The 22,157-nt window shown below is 41.5% G+C and overlaps 1 protein-coding gene across 1 annotated transcript in view; it reads right to left on the bottom strand.

Annotated features, from left to right (window-relative positions):
• Positions 1-7,743: 7,743 nt before the first annotated feature.
• LOC146710492 (uncharacterized) overlaps positions 7,744-22,157 on the bottom strand; it is a 16,648-nt gene continuing 2,234 nt past the window's right edge. Inside the window, exons 2-6 of the mRNA XM_085453055.1 lie at positions 14,830-14,897; positions 14,546-14,614; positions 12,645-12,696; positions 8,088-8,124; positions 7,744-8,004 (exon numbers count right to left, since the gene is read on the bottom strand). Coding sequence (XP_085309181.1) covers positions 7,959-8,004; positions 8,088-8,124; positions 12,645-12,696; positions 14,546-14,614; positions 14,830-14,897 — 272 coding nt within the window. The 3' untranslated portion in view covers positions 7,744-7,958. The remainder of the gene's footprint in view (positions 8,005-8,087; positions 8,125-12,644; positions 12,697-14,545; positions 14,615-14,829; positions 14,898-22,157) is intronic.

A 22,157-nucleotide genomic window follows, 5' to 3' on the forward strand; every position in this document is an offset into this window, starting at 1 on the left:
TCTGGACTTCTTTAAGTTGCTTGAAGACGTTTCACCTCTCATCCGAGAAGCTTCTTCAGTTCTAAGGTCAAATGGTGGAGAGTCCCAGATATAAACCTAGTGGGAGTGACCCCCCACAGAGGGACAAAAGGACCCCCTGATGATCCTCTAATCGCCTGAGCCAAGGTGTGAGCCAAGGTCCACCGACTTCACTGTCAAGGTCCAGAAACTTCCCCTGGATCCAGATGAAACCATGGTGTCCTTTGATGTAGTCTCTCTCTTCACTTGCATACCCACCACGGAGGCCGTGGAGACTGTCAGAAAACGACTACAAGAAGACAGCTCCTTGGAGGACAGGACCAACTTCACACCCGATCAGACCTGCACACTGTTAGACCTCTGCCTCACCACTACATATTTCAAGTACAACGAAGGCTTTTACAGACAAAAACATGGCTGTGCCATGGGCTCCCCCGTGTCACCTATTGTAGCCAACCTTTACATGGAGAAAGTGGAAAGGGAGGCTCTTGGCTCTTTCAAAGGAAGAGTACCCAGCCACTGGTACAGATATGTGGACGACACCTGGGTCAAAATCAAGACACAAGAAGTGGAATCCTTCACTGCGCACATTAACGCTGTGGATAAAAACATCAAGTTCACCAGGGAAGACACAAAGGACGACTGTTTGCCTTTCCTGGACTGCGCTGTGCACATTGAAGAGAACGGCAACCTCAACATCGAAGTTTACCGGAAGCCCACACACACGGACCAGTACCTCCTCTTTGACTCCCATCACCCTCTGGAACACAAACTTGGAGTAATCAGGACCCTACACCACCGGGCAGAACATGTTCCCTCTAAGCCTGAAGGAAAAAGAAGGAACACACACATGTAAAGGAAGCACTCAAAACGTGCGGCTATCCTAAATGGGCGTTCTTAAAGTCAGCAAAGAGGCACAGAAAAGAAGATCAGACACCAGCGAGGGAGGATAAGAAGGACAGACGCAACAACATTGTCATCCCCTATGTAGCCGGTGTATCAGAGAAACTCAGGAGAGTTTTCTCCAAGCATGACATCCCGGTGTATTTCAGACCCAGCAACACGCTCAGACAGAAACTGGTTCACCCGAAAGACAAAACGCCAAAACACAGACTTAACAATGTGGTGTATGCTGTACAGTGCAGCGAGGAATGCCCAGACCTCTACATTGGAGAGACCAAACAACCACTTCACAAGCGCATGGCACAACACAGAAGAGCCACCTCCACAGGACAAGACTCAGCAGTCCATCTGCATCTTAAGGTCAAAGGTCACTCTTTCGAGGATGCCAGTGGCGATCGTGGCTCAAGAGTTGGGAGTTTGCCTTGTAATCGGAAGGTTGCCGGTTCGAGCCCCGGCTTGGACAGTCTCGGTTGTTGTGTCCTTGGGCAAGACACTTCACCCGTTGCCTACTGGTGGTGGTCAGAGGGCCCGGTGGCGCCAGTGTTCGGCAGCCTCTCCTCTGTCAGTGCGCCCCAGGGTGGCTGTGGCTACAATGTAGCTGCCATCACCAGTGTGTGAATGTGTGTGTGACTGGATATGTAAAGCGCTTTGGGGTCCTTAGGGACTAGTAAAGCGCTATATAAATACAGGCCATTTACCATTTTACCAATGTTCACATTTTGGACAGAGAGGACAGATGGTTTGAAAGAGGAGTGAAAGAAGCATCTATGTCCACTGTGAGCGACCATCTTTGAACAGAGGCGAGGTTTACGACACCAACTCTCTGCCATCTATAATCCAGTTTTGAGATCCCTTCCCAGACGCCTTAACGCCCACTCACATCCTGGGCCATCTGACCTCAGGAATTCGCATGATAGGGTGGGGCCAGGTTTCACAATGACCACACCCGAAACCCTGGCTGATTGGGACCCACACCCAGTTTCACACCTTGGCTCAGGCGATTAGAGGATCATCAGGGGGTCCTTTTGTCCCTCTGTGGGGGGAAACTCCCACTAGGTTTATATCTGGGACTCTCCACCATTTGACCTTAGAACTGAAGAAGCTTCTCGGATGAGAGGTGAAACGTCTTCAAGCAACTTAAAGAAGTCCAGACGCTTTTCTTTGCAAGCTCCTTTGACTACGATGACCTGGATGACTGAGAACCTTCACAGACATATCTTATCCAAATACACCAATAATGACTCAGCAATCTGTCCTCTCAGACAATGCTGCATCAGTTGTTGAAATGTAGCGGGTGTGTTGCAAAAACCAAACAGCATCCTCTGGAACTCAAATAACCCCATCGGGGTAGTAAAAGCAGTCTTCTCCCTGTCTCTCGGGTCCATCTGGACCTGTCAGTAGCCACTGGCTAGGTCAAGAGTGGAAAACCACAGGGCTCGGGTTAGGCTTGTCAATGTCTCTTATGTTCGCGGCAAAGGGGAAATCGACCTTTTGACAGCTGGTGTCGGAATTGGAATCAGGTAAGGGGGTATACAGGAGCAAGCTGGAAGCCGTCTAAACAAGGGTGGGGAGATCTAGCACTTCAGAGGGATTTTAGCCCAACACAGAACCCGCTGACCCTGTCCATTGGGGGTTGGTAACGTGAGACACCTCTATATCTGGTTCTAGGTGTCGAAGTTTCAGGGACAGATCCAAAGGGGTTAATAAAGGTCAATTTCATTAATAAAACTAAACCAACACCACAGCCACCAAACAATGTCAGTACATCTCTGATAAAAGGGAAAGTAGTGGTGGTTGACTACACGCAAATGAAACCGCAAGATTTAATTGAACGCGCCACCGGATTCAGTGACAGTAACCTCTGGCTGGATTGGGTGGCCCAAAATGCTAGGGAACAGCACGTGTCTGATTGTGTCGCCTGTGCCACGGCTAGACCTTGTCTGTTCACCGGACCCGCGCCACTGTATCCAGAGGACGAGTGGGGTTTCAACTGCATGATGAGGCTAACTAGAGAAGCAGTGAGCACCGGCAATTGCACCATACTTTCGAGCTTATTTCCACCAATAGATAAGCGTACACAAGTAGGACCATTTATATCCAAACCAAATAATTACACGTGCTTTAAGTTTTCAAAAAACACAGTTAAGTTTACTCTGGGAGAGATAGATTCAAGTTGGTGTAATATCACACTCAAAGGAAGGACCACAAACAATGTAAGTGACCCAAATACTATCATTGGCACATGGGCTCAAAGCGGGTTGTATTATTATTGTGGACACCGTACTTTATTGGTCAGTAAGTAAAGTCTACGTGTCCTGTTTTAGGAGATTTCTTAGAATATTAATGCTTACAAGATAAAAAATGTTTTAAAAGTGTTTGATGCCAACAGAAAAAAATTAAGGACTAAAGTTGCAGCTAAAAAAACAACATTATTGTGTGGATGCTGTAGGCATCTACACTGTTGAGTTCCTGTTTCTCTTTATTCTTTATCCTTACTTTCTTTATTCTTGTCGCTTCCGTATGTTCTTTGGCCTTTAACTACTTCCACAATTTTTGTCTGATTTTTACCGTTCAAATTTTAAACTATTCTGCTATTTCTGCTAATGCCGGCTATGACTTTTGGTATTTTGTACTATTATACTTTTTAACATATTAAGCTTTTTATGCATTTTTTGTCCCATTGAAATGAATGGGAAACTTCCAAAGTTCTACAAAAACTTGCTTGTTTTTGAAACTTAACTACTTCCTCATACTGTCACGTAGAGCAACAATTCAAACTTTAAAATGTTCTCAAATTATTGGGCTATTCATGTATGATTCAGCTTTTTCATATCGTTTACCATTTTAATCCTATCCCTCTTTAAGTTTTCAGTTTCATCTTTATGATTTTTCAGAAAATACATGTGTTGTTATGGTTGCTATGCTCTTGGCTTAGAGTGGATACTGGCCCTTTCTGAATCTTCTCTTCATGTCCAAACAACTTCTTGCTACTCGCTCAATTTTCACTCAAGCCCCACATCAAAACACAGGTATTTTTGCTGGCTTTCAGAAAATGTCACCATCATTGTTGTGTCTGTGTGTGTGTGAGAAAGAGAGAGAGAGAGAGAGAGAGAGAGAGAGGGAGAGACCCTTTTTTGGCAGCATCTCATTCTAGCATAAAAATTGAATACGTTCAGACTGGTTGACTGGCATAGATCCTGTGTGTGTCTCTCTGTGGCTTTGTGTTTCCATGTGTGTCCATGTTTGTAATTGTGTGTATCCGCTGGCTGTTATTTCCTGTTGTTTTTTTTTGTATTTCTGCCAATTTTTCACAGGTGAACAAGTAGTTTTGAGGGAACCTTACCATGTTCAGCTTTTTTCAGCTGGTCATTTTGCTTTTCCAATATTTCTATTTAAGTTATTACTATTCTGCTAAATCACAGAATCATATTATTTCAGCTATATCATAGTATTTCTACTAAATTATGGTATCTCTGCTATGTTATAATATTAATATATAATATGCTGAATCACAGCATTTGTGCCAAATCATAGTTTTTCTGCTAAATTACAGTATTTGTGGTACATCACAGTATTTGTGGTACATCACAGTATCTCTGCTAAATCACAGTATTTCTGCTATGTTGTAGTATTTTTCATAAATCACAGTATTTCTGTAATGTTTAAGTGTTTTTGGCTAAATATAGCATTTCTGTTTTCTTATAGTATCTCTCCTAAATTGTTGTATTTCTGAGAAGTTATGTTTCTGCTGAGTTCTTCTATGTTATTGTATTTTTCTGCTAAGTATTATGTTTCCTCTAAGTTATTGCAGTTCTGCTAAGTAATTACATTTTTCCAAAGTTCTTATAGTTCGGCAAAGTTTTTAGAATATTTGCAACTTTTCAGCTTTTTCGGCTAGTTTCAGCAGACAGCTTCAGCTTTACATCATCCACACAGCATTTCTACAGGAAATGCAAATTTTTCTAGTCTATTATTGATGCTCATTGAGAACACAAAGACATTAGCCAGTATTAAAAACCTTCAGACCCTCCTACTGTTCAGGCACAGAAGTGATCTTCCAGACCTGCGAGAAAAAAACATAATCCCGAGCAAATCTTTTCATTTCACAGGTGCAATTAAATTCCTAACGTGTAAATTCAACAACCCGCACGCATAACAGCCATGCGCACACACAGAAGCCATCAGGCATACTCAGTGTTGGGACTAACGCGTTATTAAGTAACGCGTTACAGTAACTACGTTATTATTGTGGTAACGAGCACGGTAACTAGTTATTATGCCAAAACCAGGAACGCGTTAGTCGTTACTGGGATTTAGATAGGCTCGTTACTCGTTACTTCGTGTGGTGGCTATCGCGGAGCTTCCACAGATTCAGTAACATTAGCAAGTGGTGGAGGCCAGCAGGTGGATGAAGGAAAAGGGAGGCAGGAGGAGAGACCCGAAGCGGGCGCTGGTCCGAGTGTCAGGTGAACTGAACTTCAGGTAAGAAGTTATGACCTGCAGTCTATCTGGGTCAGATATAAACCAAGTTTAGGTGGAGTTTATTTTTGTTGTGCTGACTTTTTCGTACTGCGTGCTAGCTAGCATGACGGAGTTTCTATACAGCTGGGTGGTGCTATGTTACTGATAGTGAACTTTATTTTGTTCATACGGTTAATTATTAGAGTTGCCAACCGTCCTGTAAAAAACAAAATCGTCTGGTATTCAGAGAAAATATTATGCGTTTTGTGTTGACGTGAAAAGGAACAGTTTGTCCCGGACTTCAGCTACAATGAAAAAGACACAAAGCTGGAGTTATTCTGTGTCTTTGCTGCACAGCTGCCTCTTCTTCTCTCATTCTCCCCCCTCCCTCTCCTGTTGCTACTTTAATCATGAAACTGATCAATGATCAGCTGATCGGCTTTTCCCTCTTGTTTATTTATCGTCCGCTTTGCGCCAGAAAGAGGAAACCAGCGGATGTCAAGTTAAACAACAGCAGCACGTTTGATCAGCTGTTGTTAGAATTTATTTAATATTACTTTCTAGTATCAGCTGATGTCTGCTGGAGCCACAGCTGTAAAGCTGGATATGTGGTGGTTTTGTCCCAGTCCAGCCCTGTATGCAGCTCATCTGCAGTCTGCTGTTACCTACATCTTCCTATTCAGAAGGCAGAATTTCTGAGTTCTGAGTACAATCGAAAGCACCACGACTGCAGTTTTTGTGTTGGATGTAAAAAGCGCACATGACGCTGTGACGTAGGCTAGAATCATGGCAGCAGTCAATGACGGTCCAGGCGTGGGATTTCTCTCGTGGAAATATGCACATTATTTTTTCCTTTGGTAGGTGGCACAGTGCACTGTGGCAAGTAAGCAAGCTAGAAGACTGGCAAAGTTATGGAAGCAACACATTAACAAGAGAATTCTGAGTAAAACCAAAGTTACTTTCCCTAGTAACTAGTTACTTTGAAAGTAACGAGTAACTTGAAGTAACTGAGTTACTTTTGATGGAAGTAACTAGTAATGTAATTAAGTTACTAATTTAAAGTAACTTACCCAACACTGGGCATACTAGATCTGCTTTGCACCTTGCTGCAGTTTCAGGCTCCAGCAGGTAACTCACTGTGCTTGGAGGTGAACCCTGCTGGCTCGAACCAGCTGTTGGTGTGTCACCCAGTAGCAAAATCTGCTGGATTTAAACGTTCACTACAGCCAAATGCAGAATTTACAAAAAACTTTTTTCCAACAAAGTACAAGTGAAAAAAAGTGAAATAAAAGTTAATGTTGGCAGTAAGGTGGCGTGGTGATTATCATGAAGGTCCTAGTCAATAAGGAGGAGCAAATATGAGTGTGAATCGTTGTCCGGATCACTGTGTCAGCCTTGTTTTGTCTTTCTGTGCTGGTGGCCTGTCCAAGTATACCCTGTGTCCTTCCCTATGGTAGCTGGCGTAGGCAAAGATGAAAAAAAGCACAATCATCCTCAGTAGTTACTGACTACTTGTATTGTCAATACTTTTATTGTTAATACCAATAAATCATACCATGTTGCCTGTTAAAATGCTATAAATTTCTAACCATATAAAATGGCATTTTTTGAGTCACTTTGTACCTATATCTCTTCTGAGTGTTCCCACAGAGACCACTGTTGCCCTTAATTTCCACACCTTCTCTAGCTCTACTCTCAATCTCTGGTGTTTTGTGAGGTTCTCATCATGCTTGCTGATGTTCCTTCATCCCATTTCAGCACAGTGAACATCTTGTCCTGATATCTTCTTTGGTCTTTCACTTGAGGTTGAAGAATAGTTGTAGAATTAAAAAAAGCTTGTGAAAGCTAGAATCAAATTAATCCTTAAGTTGTTGCCAATGAAAGTTTTGTCAGGTAATATAGTTGACAAAAATCTGCTGTTTGTGGTCTCTCTGTGCTCATCTTCTTCTCTTCTTCCCCTGGTCTGCCTCTAACTAAGCCTGGTGCTGCCAGAGGTCTCTTCCTGTTAAAAAGTTCCAACTGTTGCCAAGTGCTCACTTATAATAATAATAATAATGGATTGGATTGATATAGCGCTTTTCGAGGCCCTCAAAGCGCTTTACAATGCCACTATTCATTCACTCTCACATTCACACACTAGTGGAGGCTACAGTTGTAGCCACAGCTGCCCTGGGGCAGACTGACAGAAGCCAGGCTGCCATATTGCACCATCGGCCCCTCTGGCCAACACTTCACCTACTGGCGGTAGGTGAAGTGTCTTGCCCAAGGACACAACAACCAGGACAGAGAGCCCGGGGATCGAACCTTCCAGTTACAGATGCGCTTCCCAAAACAGTCTGCATTTAAAAATCAGTCAATCAATAAAAATGTCCCGTCTGTTTTATTTAAATAATGATTTCAGTATTCAGACTTGTCAGGTAGCAACAATACATAAACATGTGAAATTATTATTTTAAAAATTTCTCTGACGTTATTGGGGAGCAAATGTGTTATTGAAGAAAAAAACCCCAAATAACCATAACCAATGAAAGTATGGTATATTAGTTTGTCCACATGGTGGCAACATATGGTTAAATTTAGTTGACATCATCATCATCTTCATCAAAGACGTCAGCTACAGTCCTATGGAAAAAGAAATAGAGATGTGAATGACTGAATTTCAGAATAACTTGAGCAGGCTTAAAGTCAGTGTGAACAGCACTCACTTGTAGATCGATCCAGTCACTTCATCCAGAAATCCTCCTGAATAAAAACGATGAACCATTAGTGAACTGGAGACAACCAATGACAAAGTCAACATATATGATCAGATGGAAAACTGTTACCTATTGTAACTTTCTACTGCAGTTTGAGTTAACCAAAAACATGTTCCTCTCAGGATTACAAATGCTGGAACACATTGGATCATAATCGGAAAACCTAATTTGATCTAATCTGCTGAGGGATGGCAATTCTTCATTTTTCTTGCAGGATTACCTCTTTCCTCTTTAGCAACCACCTGTAGCAATCTCTGTGGACTGGCAGATGTTATGTCCACCAAAAAGGCCATTTTAAGGAAATGCCATTTCACATGAGCATCTTTGAGCAGCTCAAAGGGACAATGCTGAAGTGCACCAAGGATCACATCCATGTCCCATGGAGGAACTGGAGGTCCAGTCCTGCGAAATGTAAGTTGCTGGGCACTCCTAAGAAACCAGGAAATTAGGGAGAGGTCAGTCCCACTGAGTGCTGAGCAACCAGTGTGAACCACCTTGATTGCTGTTACCATACCTCGCTGGGTAATTGCAGATCAGTTGGGAAAGCAGGAACTACAGGATGGTCTTAAATGTAGCCTCGTAGTGGTCCAACTATTGGACCGCACATCAGGAAGCAAAAAGTCACCAGCGGTAGGGATAGGCAGACCTTGTGGATGGTGCACAGATTCCTGCAAATTTCATATCACAGGTTCAGGCAACCCTAAGGAAAGGTGCCTTTCCAGGTTCTCACCCTGAGCCCTGCCAGGAAGGGCTGGAAAAGCATACTGCTTATTTGAGACAGGAGGTCCCTTTGGAAGGGAAGCTCTCATGGGTCCCATTCAGTAGCAGAGGGATTGCTGAAAACCAAGGCATGTGGGACCAAGAGGGGCCACCAGGATCAGCCTCATCTCCTCGGTCTGGACTCAGTGGAGGACCAACTGGAGGAGGGAGAATGGAAAGGAATGCATAGAGTCTGGGGGCAAGGGTGTGCACGGGTGTCCCACCCCAGAGGCAGGTCATCATTCTGGAGAGAGAAGAAACAATGGCATTGCGTCAACTCCCTGGACGAAAAGATAGAAGTTTGCCTTTCCAAAGTGATGCCAGACCTGGTCAACCATCTGTGGATGGAGTCTCCACTCTCCTGGGCTCGGGCCCCCATCAACTTAATGTCCACGTTCAATGGCCCTGCTGCATGTACCCAAGCAAACTCAATGGAACAGGGGATGAGCACACTGCCACAACCTGTTAGCCATCCTGAAGAGGAGGGGAGAACCTAGGCCTGTTGATGTAGGCTGTTGCAACCATTGTGTCTGTCCTGATGATAACATGTTACAGCTCCAGTGAGGATAAGTTGCCTAGTGGCTGGTTCAATAGCCATTTACAAGTGTCCGTGAAGACCAGCTGACGGTGAGTCACCAGACCTACTGCGTGACCCTGGTCTAAGTTGGTTGAGTCCCTCCACCAATGGAAAGCTCAGTGGAGACCACAACTTTTACCTAGTGAGACCGCTCCAGGCACAGGCTGGAAGGGGGCTGGCCGACCTTGCTCCAGGATAGGTCAAGGGAGAGGGGGGTCGCTGGAGGATGTCAGAGCCTTGGCTGTTCATCCTCCTTCTTTCCATGTGGGTGCGCACCACGTCTACAAAAGCCAAGAGCCGAACTACTAGCTCATCAGGTCCTTAATGTCAGGCACCTGCATCTGGGAAGGCCGCAAATGTCCAGTGTCCTCAAAACTGGAAGCAGGCGCCACAGAGTCCTCAGGAAGGGCAGAGCTCTGGATGCTCTGCTAATCACATTCAATCGCTGGGGCCAGTGAGGAGCTCCTAAAGGGTGGCTCTTCGACAAGCCTAGCAGCAGGGGAAGGGAAAGACACCTGCCAAGGGTCTGGGCACTCCCCTTTGGCCTGTGAGGCATCCATTTTTCCAACTTTAGGCATATCGAGAAGGGGTGAGCCTGCACATTTTGTGCCAGAAAAGTGAGTACAGGTCAGTCCATACAGGACTAGGGGTTTTTCCCTCACCAGCAAGGCATGTTAGTACCCAATCACATCGCACCTGTTATGCCATCATCCAGAGGCATAGAAATGTCACATCCCACACAGTTATGGCACACAGGGCTTGCCATACTTGCTGGGAGAATGAGGCAGCCGTAACGATGAAACAGCGAGATAAATACTGCTTTTTCCTAAGCTAAGCTAAATAGCTCATCTTTCTTTGCTGATCTTCATGTTCCCCTGACTGTCTTTCATACAATTTTCTTTTAGTTTATATTGTGAAGGATGCTTGGTGAGAAGGGTTATGCTAAGCCACTCGGTGTGAAACTCACGATCGTGAAAAACAGACTGGGCTCACCTAGCAGACCAGAGAAACCCTCGCTCACGGGGCTAACAGCATCAGCCACAGCAAGGACCCAATGGACATGTAAACCAGCGAAACCACAGGCAATATGCCAGAAGTGATCACAGCCAACTAGAGCTACAGAGGAAATGACAGCAATCCTGGGAGGCTGCCAACAGACAGGCTCCCCACCATAAAGGTAACAGACACACACTGTACCACACACTCTTCCAATACACACACTGCACCTGACAGTAAAGTGAAGCTCAAATGATCGATGATTTCAAGTCTGAACAGCTGTTTTATAAATAAGGGGCATGGCCACGCAAATTGGAGTATCTTAAAGAAGAAGCTACACGCCCTGACAAAGGGGATCATTCCATGTTGAGTATGTAACAGAGTTTAGAGATAGAGACAGAGACAACTAGAAAAAGCATTTCACAGCAAATATGCAATATACAATACCATACCAACGGTACACCAAAGTGCTTCACAATAAAACAGCAGGTTAAAACATGAATAATATAAGACCATTAACAAAGCACTGAATATGCCAACAGGTCAATGGCACTAATTACGCAAGAATAAAAGTGAATATCAAACCAAACTTGCTAGAAACACATGGGTATTAAGTAGAAGATGTATACAAAGTTAAATTGTTAGTTAAGACCAGAGGTGACCATGCGTTTGCCCTGGTTGCGCCTCAGCTGTGGAATAACCTTCCCATTGCTATTCACGCGTCTGAATCCATCCAATCATTCAAATCACTATTAAAAACTCTCTTATTTAACCTTGCTTTTCTGGTTAGTTAATGCCTGTATTTTATACTTAAGCCGAGATCTAGACTGTACCAAAAGTCATTGGGCTGATGACCTGAGGGCTGTCCCAGGGGTATATGGTCTAAGGAATTTCGTCGAGATAGCTAGGCGCTGTATTGTTTATAATTTTAAAGGTAAGCAGCAATATTTTAAATTCAATATAGTATTTGATTGCAAATCAGCAAGGACAGGGGTGACAGAGGCAAACCTTCTGGTTTCAGTCAAAAGGCGTGCCGGAGCATTTTGGACAAGCTGCAATCTATAATATGAATGCTGAAAATTTGGAAATTTTACCTGAAATGCTTGAAACTATTAGAAATACTTAAAGTTGAATTTGCTGAATGGCTTAACTGCATAAGATTACCAAAATATAGAGTACCAAAAACTGAAAAATGTGATAAATAAAGCCAAAAAATTACTTAGACTGAGCTTCATTTGCTAAAATTTCCTTTTCCAAAATAAAAAAAGCAAAAGTTGGTACTGAAGATCATCAAAATGAAGAAGTACTGAAAGTAATGCAGTACAACAAAAAATGACCTCAAGCAAGCTCAGCATGAGTCCACAAATTCTAAGCAGACAGTTTTTGATTGGTGGCAGGATGTAAACACCCCTCTGACACACACACACACACACACACACACACACACACACACACACACACACACACACACACACACACACCTGTAGACCCTGTGGCAGGTTGATTTACACACAAGTTAATAACAACATACAGAGACACTATTTACAGATATAGAGACAAGGACAAAAACCAGTGATCACATCATATTAGAACAGAGACAACAAGAGTGGACAACAGGGGACAGTACAGAAAACAATAATGAAAACATCAATTATTTAATGTTTAATAAATCAAGATTTGGATCTTAACGTTCACATTAATAAATGCACGGGGGGGGGGGGGGGGGGGATTAGGGAAGTGGAGACAGCTGGGAACACAGCAAGGACAAATCAGGATTAATAAGACCGCAAACTGAACATAACACAGACAAGACACGGGTTTATCAAAATGAAACCAGAAGTAATGTGAGACATACAAAGCTGACATGGACAGAAGAAAAAATATGGAGACATGACAGACTTCAAGGAAACAAAGAAGACATAAAGAAACACAGGGACCAGACTGAAGGAACTGAAAAGACTAAAATATGACTTGAGCATATCAAAAGGAAAATTTAATGATTCCCCAAAACTGTGGCTCAAAGATAGGACATGACTATATATAAAGTGCCAAACTCTAAGCTTCCTGTAATTTAGGAGTGATGACCAGATAAACTGAAACAAAGAAACTTTCCTTTTGAAATGTCGTTCCATATATATTCATATATTCACAGTGGTGACAGAGAATTTACTCACCAGGCTTACAAACGGTTTGGCAAACAGGACAAACATTGCAGAAACTGCACATCTATGAACAAAAAGAAACAAATTAATGAATTCAAAATTTGTCCTGGCATGAAATGGTACGGGGGTGGGGGGTTCTGAACAGTAGCAGAGTGGTGAGTGACATTATAAAGTGACAGTATAAAGTCAGGAAGATGGGACGACTATGGAAAAGCAGAACTGCTTCAATGCACTTTTGCACTATATATATATATATATATATATATATATATATATATATATATGTGTGTGTGTGTGTGTGTGTGTGTGTGTGTGTGTGTGTGTGTGTGTGTTTTATACTGAAAGGTAATTGATTGGAAAAGAGTTTATTCTGCTTAGATTTTTTTGTAGTCATGTTGTTTATATGTAGTATTTTTTTCCTTTTCATTCTTTCACTTTATATTTCTGCCTGTCTGATGATCTCATTTTTAAACATTAAATCAGATGTTATGATCAGTTACTCAGTACCCAAGTACCCTTTTTACTCAATACCTTTTAACTCTTGCTTGAATAATTTCTTGGACGGCTAGTTTTTACTGTTACTTGAGTAAAACTATGTTGAGGTAGTGCTACTGTTACTTGAGTACAATTTTTGGCTACTCTCTGGTAGTAACCCATCCCTCTAATGGTAAAGGTAGACCCAAACCATGGCAGCAAAATGCCTTAAATCAAAACACACCTATCCGGTTGTTCAGTCTGACGTCACTAGCCGTGTCTGGGTCTAAACTCCGCTGCAGGTCCATATATCAAACGATCACTATGGCATTACTGAGAGTTGAAAAACTGTCTAAAGTCTTTCATCTTTAATAAAATGATCAGCGTTCTGCTCTACCAGGTGTAACAATTGAGTTTAACATCCAGGCATCCATGAAAACGGAATTTATGACATTTAACGGAGTTAGAAGTTAGCAGGGAGTTAGCTCGCTAGCTTCTATCTAAATACAATATAGCATGTCCTGACTGCGGGGTTTTGGAAACAAATTAAAACGTACAGCTCTGCTATCACTTCCAGCATAAATGAAGACAGAAAACTAAACAGCAGTGACGTTTGTAGGGTTACTGAAGTTGGGCTAGCTGGTATATAATGTTGTGCTACGTGACCGCTAGCGACACAGCTATGTTAGCATAATATAAACAAGCTAACTTTTTTTCCACTCGATAAAAGTTAATGTGAGTGTTCTCGGTGGTCAGGAACAAATGTAATCGCATGGCAGGATGCTGTAAAAGGACCAAACTTCAGCCAGGAGAACAACTGAGATAATCCATCCACAATACGAGGTTAGTCATTCATATACTGCTGCATGGGCTGGGCTGTAGTTACATCCTAAGGTTTTAAAAACTGAGCTTAAATAAATGATTAGCGGTAATAAAAGCCGAGGGAGGTCAACAGTGATCACTGACTGTTTTAGGAGCTTTTTGAGATCAAATAGAAGAAAATAAATAACATTAAACATGTTAACAACACAAAAGCCATATTAAACGCAGACTACTTTAGACCCGGAAGTAGGATTCGTCGCGTCATCACTGAACAACCGGATTGCTTTTTGTTGGACTCCTTTGGTGCGTTTCCTGTTTGCTAGCTTCCCCTGTATCAGTGTCAGCCCCACTTGTTGCTTGCTCCAAACGTCACCTCAAACTATACAGTCTTGGCTCCCCCCTTGCCTCAAAAATACAACAGACCAATATCACCATCCATTATATTACTAGAAAATGAACCACTGTTGTCAAAAACTCCCTACTTTTCTGTGCTCTGCAGTTCTTAGTTCCTGGATTTATTGTCATCGTGTTACATTACCATAGTTGTTATTTATTGTGCATCAAAGGCAGAATTGCTTTAAATTGAGAAGGAGGTCAGATGTTGTGTACTTTCTCACCTTGCAGTCGTCACAGTGCTCGGAGGTGTCTCCCTCCTCACAAGGACATTTATCACAGCTGTCACAGTGCTGGAAGAAAGCCCATTTTATTTTAAAAAGACTAGAAAGCAAATCATGAAATAGCAAGCAGTGCTCTCACGTCAGTAAGGAAGGAACAATCCACCAGTTTTAATGTTTAGATATTTGGGTCCATAACTGTACATCGTGATGTTTGTTTTAGTAAGGATTTGACTTTGATCCTGTAATGACAGAACATCATTTCTCAAAGTCAATCTCATACATACCTCACAGAATTCACAATATGCGCACACAGAGCCCTTGTGATAAGTACCGTCTTCATCGTCGTCGTCATCTGCACAGATTATTTATAAAAGATATATGACTAAATGAGAATAATTACAATAAAATGAACTAGTTGTTTCCCTGGTGTTTTTGTTTTATACAACAAAAGGAAAGAACGAAGTTCTAATTCCTAATATTGTGATCTGGACTACAATGCAGATTTTTGTTATAAGTTTGCTTCTTCACAGATGATAACAAAACCAAAGTGCAAAAAATGCAAAATTGTCTTTTTACTGGTAAAAATGACTGACAACAAAGTAAAGAAGGCACAGAGTCAGTAGACTCAGTATACTTTGAAGACATTGACTGGTTTAGGTTACAGGAGCAAGCCTAGTTCTAGTTTTATTCTAGAATAATTTAGTACTTGTTTGCTAAGTGTATATAATGGCTACAGAGTAAAATAGAAAACTATCAAGATGTTTACAGCTCATTTCTTAAAGTTTTGGGGATTTTTGGTGCATTATGGTTGGCATTTATAGATAATTTCAGTATTGGAGCATTTATTGGAGGATATGACTAATGAAATAAGTCAATTGAAGTTCTGGCTTGATAAAAACAAGTTATCATTAAATTTGAATAAATCTAAACTTATGTTATTTGGAAATAGTCATTTAAATACAAATGCAAAGATTCAAATAAATGGTGTTGATATTGAAAGAGTCAGTGAAAATAAATTTCTGGGGGTAATAACAGATGAAAAACTTAACTGAGAGCTCACGTAAGATATATTCATTCCAAAGTATCACAAAGCATTGCAATACTAAACAAGGCAAAACAGCTATTAGACAAACATCACTTCATATTCTATACTGTTCACTGGTTTCACCATACTTAAGCTATTGTGCAGAGGTCTGGGGCAAAAACTATAAAACCACATTACATTCACTTTTTACTCTTCAAAAAAAAAAAGCAATTCGAATCATCCACAGTGCAGGTTATAGGGAACATACAAACTCACTATTTTTGCAGTCTGAAATATTGGAAATTGACGATCTAGTGAAAAGCAAAAAATAAAGAACTGCCAGGTGATATTCAGAGTATGCTTTTTGTTTGAAAGAAGGAAGTTATAATTTAAGGGGTTTTTATAACTTCAAAACAGGGAAGGTCTGTGTGTTTCTGTTCATGGAGTGAAACTGGAACAGTCTGAATATGGAACGAGAAAAAGTTGCATTTCCTGCGAAAATGCAGTGTGAATGCCTCGTATTGGAATCTGCTGAAAACAACTGAAAACGCAGAATTATCTGCTTAAAAGAGGTGTAGAAGCAGAAGTGCTTGCTGAAGATGGCTGTATGTGAAAGGGTAAACTGAAGAGTGTCAAGAAAGCAGAGTGGAGGCAAGCGGGGAAGATGTGTGGAAACCGTCACACATAGGATTCAAACCTTTGCCACCGGGTCTCACGGCAGCTGCTCATCCCACTGAGCCAAACCAGTTCTGGTGCCAAACAAAGATATTATGAGAGAAAAATGTGCACTGTGGAGCAGAAGTTGAAATTTGCTGAAAAGAGGTGAAGAAGCAGAACTTTGTGCTGAAAGGAGGTGAAGAAACTGAAATTTGTGCAGAATAGAGTTGAAGAGGCTGAGCTTTGTGCTGAAAAGAGGTGGAAAAGTTGGAATTCTGCTGAAAAGAGGTGAATCAGCACAATTTATGCTGAAAAGAGGCTAAGAAGCAGAACTTTGCGCTGAAAACAGGTGAATCAGAAGAATTTCTGCTGAAAAGGGGTAAAGAAGCTGAAGTTTGTGCTGAAACAGCTGAAGAAGCTTGAATTAGTGCTGAAAAGCAGTGAAAAACTGAAAATTCTGCTAAAAAAAGGTGAAAAAGCTGAAATTTGTGCTGAAAAGAGTTTAGATAGTTGAACTGTTAACTGAATTTTTTTTTGTCCTAAGCGGATTTTAACCCAGGCCTCCTGGTCTGAGAACGGCTGCTCATCTCACTGAGCTAAAACATGGCTCAACCCGGCAAGCAAAACTGGTGATCACACTGATAATGTGGTCCCATTCAGCAAAATGGGCCAAAAAATGCAATAAACGCTTAATATCTGAAAAAGTATAAAAGCTATGAGCACCAGGCATTAGCAGAAAGAGCAGAACAGTTTAAAATTTGAATGGTGAAAATCTGAGGGAGTAGTTAACCAGCAAAGGTCAGAGCAAATAGAATAAGGTAGAAGAATAAAGTTTAAAGAGAAACAGGAACTCAATAGTGTGAATGCCTTGAGGCATTCACACTATTAAAGCGACGTCCAAACATAAAACCGTTCAAAAAGAGTTATAAAAATATGATCTTCTCGAACTATAAAGAAAAGTAAAATATTGAAATTAAGTGAATGTCTCTATTTTATGATGTGATATTATAGTATATGGTATATCAGAAATCTGTTCACTATTTTTATTAGAAATTATATCAGTAAGGAAGCTGATTAAATATTATCTGATAATTTATGGCAAAGGGGTGGGATTAAATAAGTGTTTACTTCTTCCCACTCCCTTTCAACATGTAAATTAATCAGAACGGCAGCTATATTGAAATGCATTGATGTTTTTGTATAGTATTTTTTTCTCTCTTATTTTCTTTTCTAAATGTACCTGTATATTGCTTACATGTTTGAAATAAATTACCAATCAATCAACCAATCAAAGTGGCAACATAAAAGTGTTGTAAAAACAGACTTTTAGTTTCTGCTGTTTAGTATCATTTGTATTATGTTGTAATACCATCCACCCAGGCTGGAGCCTATTCCAGCTACCATAGGACGACAGGCAGGGTGCACCCTGGACAGGCTGCCAGTCCATCAGCAGGGCTAACACACACTACATGTTAAAGTGTGGACAGACCTTCTCATTTCATGGTTTTTCTTTATTTGCTTCTACTTTCTACATTGTAGATACAAACTGAAGACATCAAATATATGAAGCAAGTTTATGGAATTATGTATCAAAGAAAAGATGGATAAATAACTCTACAGTGGGGCAAAAAAGTATTTAGTCAGCCACCGATTGTGCAAGTTCCCCCACTTAAAATGATGACAGAGGTCAGTAATTTGCACCAGAGGTACACTTCAACTGTGAGAGACAGAATGTGAAAAAAAATCCATGAATCCACATGGTAGGATTTGTAAAGAATTTATTCGTAAATCAGGGTGGAAAATAAGTATTTGGTCACCTCAAACATGGAAAATCTCTGGCTCTCACAGACCTGTAACGTCTTCTGTAAGAAGCTTTTCTGTCCCCCACTCGTTACCTGTATGAATGGCACCTGTTTGAACTCATCATCTGTATAAAAGACACCTGTCCACAGCCTCAAACAGTCAGACTCCAAACTCCGCCATGGCCAAGACCAAAGAGCTTTTGAAGGACACCAGGAAAAGTATTGTAGACCTGCACCAGACTGGGAAGAGTGAATCTACAATAGGCAAGCAGCTTGGTGTGAAAAAATCAACTGTGGGAGCAATCATCAGAAAATGGAAGACATACAAGACCACTGATAATCTCCCTCGATCTGGGGCTCCACGCAAGATCTCATCCCGTGGGGTCAAAATTATCATGAGAACGGTGAGCAAAGATCCCAGAACCACACGGGGGGACCTGGTGAATGACCTGCAGAGAGCTGGGACCAAAGTAACAAAGGTCACCATCAGTAACACACTACAACGGCAGGGAATCAAATCCCGCAGTGCCAGACGTGTTCCGCTGCTGAAGCCAGTGCATGTCCAGGCCCGTCTGAAGTTTGCCAGAGAGCACATGGATGATACAGCAGAGGATTGGGAGAATGTCATGTGGTCAGATGAAACCAAAGTAGAACTTTTTGGTATAAACTCAACTCGTCGTGTTTGGAGGAAGAAGAATACTGAGTTGCATCCCAAGAACATCATACCTACTGTGAAGCATGGGGGTGGAAACATCATGCTATGGGGCTGTTTTTCTGCCAAGGGGACAGGACGACTGATCCGTGTTAAGGACAGAATGAATGGGGCCATGTATCGTGAGATTTTGAGCCAAAACCTCCTTCCATCAGTGAGAACTTTGAAGATGAAACGAGGCTGGGTCTTCCAACATGACAATGATCCAAAACACACCGCCCGGGCAACAAAGGAGTGGCTCCGTAAGAAGCATTTGAAAGTCCTGGAGTGGCCTAGCCAGTCTCCAGACCTCAACCCCATAGAAAATCTGTGGCGGGAGTTGAAAGTCCGTGTTGCTCGGCGACAGCCCCAAAACATCACTGCTCTCGAGAAGATCTGCATGGAGGAATGGGCCAAAATACCAGCTACTGTGTGTGCAAACCTGGTAAAGACCTATAGTAAACGTTTGACCTCTGTTATTGCCAACAAAGGTTATGTTACAAAGTATTGAGTTGTATTTTTGTTATTGACCAAATACTTATTTTCCACCCTGATTTACCAATAAATTCTTTACAAATCCTACCATGTGGATTCATGGATTTTTTTTTCACATTCTGTCTCTCACAGTTGAAGTGTACCTCTGGTGCAAATTACTGACCTCTGTCATCATTTTAGGTGGGGGAACTTGCACAATCGGTGGCTGACTAAATACTTTTTTGCCCCACTGTAAATATATTTTAGATTCCTCAAAGTAGCCACTGTTTGCTTTGTTGACAGAGCTGCAAACCCTGCTCTCAGTGAGCTTCATGATGTAGTCACCTGACATGGTTTCCCCTCACAGGTGTGCCTGTCAGGGTTCATTTGTGGCATTTCTTTCCTTCTTAACAACATCAGTTGTGTTGTGCAGAAGTCAGGTTGGTACACAGCTGACAGCCATAGTTGACAACTGTTAGAATTCATATCATGTCACGAACCAATCAGCTAAGTAAAGAGAAACAACAGCCCATCATTAATTTACGAACTGAAGGTCAGACAGTCCAGAAAACTGCTAAAACTTTGAATGTGTCCCAACATATGACTGTACACCAACCCACCCAACCAATGTCATCGTCAAGTATGCTTTTGACACCAATGTGGTTGGGCCCATCTCTGATAGAGATGAGACAGTGTACAGAACCTGTCCTCCTGGTGCTCCGAAAACAACCTGAGGCAGAAGGTCCTTAAAATCAAAGAACTTATAATGAACTTTAGGAGCGACAAACAGCTCCATTCCCCTTCGATTATAAATGGAGGATGGGTGGAATCTGTCTCCACCTTCAGGTTTCTGGGCACCCACATCTTTGCTGATCCCACCTGTACCCACAACACCGACTGGTAAAGAAGACCCAGCAGTGGCTGCATTTCCCCCATGTCCTCTGGAAAAACAACCAGAACCAGAAGCTGCTGCTGGCCTTCTATGGCTCCTCAGTGGAGAACGTGCGCTCCTACTGCCCAGGTGTTTGGTGCGCAGGGGCCGAAACTGAGAACAGGAAGACTGCACAGAGAGTCATTAACACCGTCCAAAAAAACCATTGGCTGCCCTCTGCCACCCCTGCCCACCCATCTCACCAATCTGAGCCATGGTCTGTGGTTGGCCTCATGTTTTAGGCCAACCACAGACAGACTATTCAGACCAAGTATTTTCTTTGCGCTACCTCCAACCAAGCACTTTGCTCTCCAATGTGTGCCTTTCTATTGTTGTGTATATATTTCTCTAGACTGTATATATCGCTTCTGTTTGCTATTTATAGCAGATGTCTTTACTATTTATATATTTATTAAAACCATTAAGCGCTATGGCAAAACTGGCTCATATGAGGACCACCCCAGGAAAGGAAGACCAAGAGATGGCCTGGCCTCCACAGTCGCCTAACCTAACCCAGTGGAGATGGTTTGGGATGAGATGGAGCGCAGAGTGAAGGCAAAGGACCAACAAGTGCTCAGCATCTCTGAATTCCTCCAAGACTGTTGGAAACCATTTCAGGAGACGACCTCATGAAGCTCATGGAGAGAGAGCCAAGAGTGTGCAAGGTAGTAATCAAAGCAAAGGATCTAAAATATAAAACATGTTTTGAGTTATTTCACACTTTTTTGTTTGCTACATATTTGCACATGTGTTCATTCATAGTTTGATGCTTTCAGTGAGAATCTACAATGGAAATAGTGGAAAAACCATAAAATGAGAAGGTGTATAGGGTTAAGGGATTAGGTTAATTGGTGACTCTAAACTGCCCATAGATGTGAATGTGACTTCTTAATTAATTACAGTTTTAATGCTGCAAAAGCGCAAAAAACACATGGGAAGTAAAACAGAATACAAAAGAAGCTGAATAAATCAGTGGAACAATGGAAGTAGAAATGGAAGTAGAAAAAGACAACATTAGCTGTTTACTATCACTGTATTAAAATTCTCAATTAGAAGTAAATTGAAACTGTCGAAAAATGTCATTTGAGCTAAACTACAGAAATCTTTACAAGCATTATGGTTCATCACTAATCCCAGAGTTGGGGTCAGTCTGATGTACCTGTTGTATACATGCTCAGGTGTAAAAGCTGCTGCAGTAACATTCGGCTAACTTCAATTTCTTCAGGAAGTGCACTTTGTAGTTGTAATTAAGTATATAGTCAGACATTAGAGAAGAATTACCTTATAACTGTACTTATGGATATAAATTCATGTAGTTCACTAAAAAGTAATCATGCTACAAATAACTTTTTGACACGATATTATATTATCATCAAAAAATGTTTCACGCAAAAGTTAAAAAATGTGTTGCCCCTTCATTTTAATGAACATTTTTGCAGCTCTATTACATTTGTGTTCACTGCTTCAAAACACCACCACCCAGATGCTTAGAAAAGCATTTAAAGCACAGTTCATATAGACAATAGGCCGTGGTCAGAAGAGATACTCACTTGAACACTGAGATTTCAAATGTCTGTAGCTCTGGTCCTCATACAGGTAAAACCATCAACACATTTGTACAGATCTTTGATAAAAGTAATATGGCTTTTCAATCAGTTTGACAACTCTAATATAAGTCCGCTGCCTTCATTAACAGATATAAGCGATTTTTGAAAACCCGATTTATTTAATAAATCAAAGTAAGTGTTAAGACAAAAGACAATGTTGATTGTAGTAATGTCTACATGATTGTTCACAGTCAGCACAAACCACAAATGTGGCAAATGAGAATGCAGACAACCCATTCATCTCTTGACAGTTTGATTTTTTTGACAAAGCTTTAATTCCTCTATAGAAAGAGATGTTTCTCTCTTTTCCCAAACACTCTAATCCTAAAGGTCTGAAAAGGCATCGGCAAATCTGTTACATTTCATAACAAATAAGGTTTTATACATTTGTTCAATTTTTACATTGAGTATTTGTATTTAGGTATA

Source organism: Copadichromis virginalis, linkage group LG4 (assembly GCF_057382275.1).
Source record: "Copadichromis virginalis isolate Kocher_CV1m ecotype Utaka linkage group LG4, C_Virginalis_male_GT1.1, whole genome shotgun sequence".
Lineage (NCBI taxonomy): Eukaryota > Metazoa > Chordata > Actinopteri > Cichliformes > Cichlidae > Copadichromis > Copadichromis virginalis.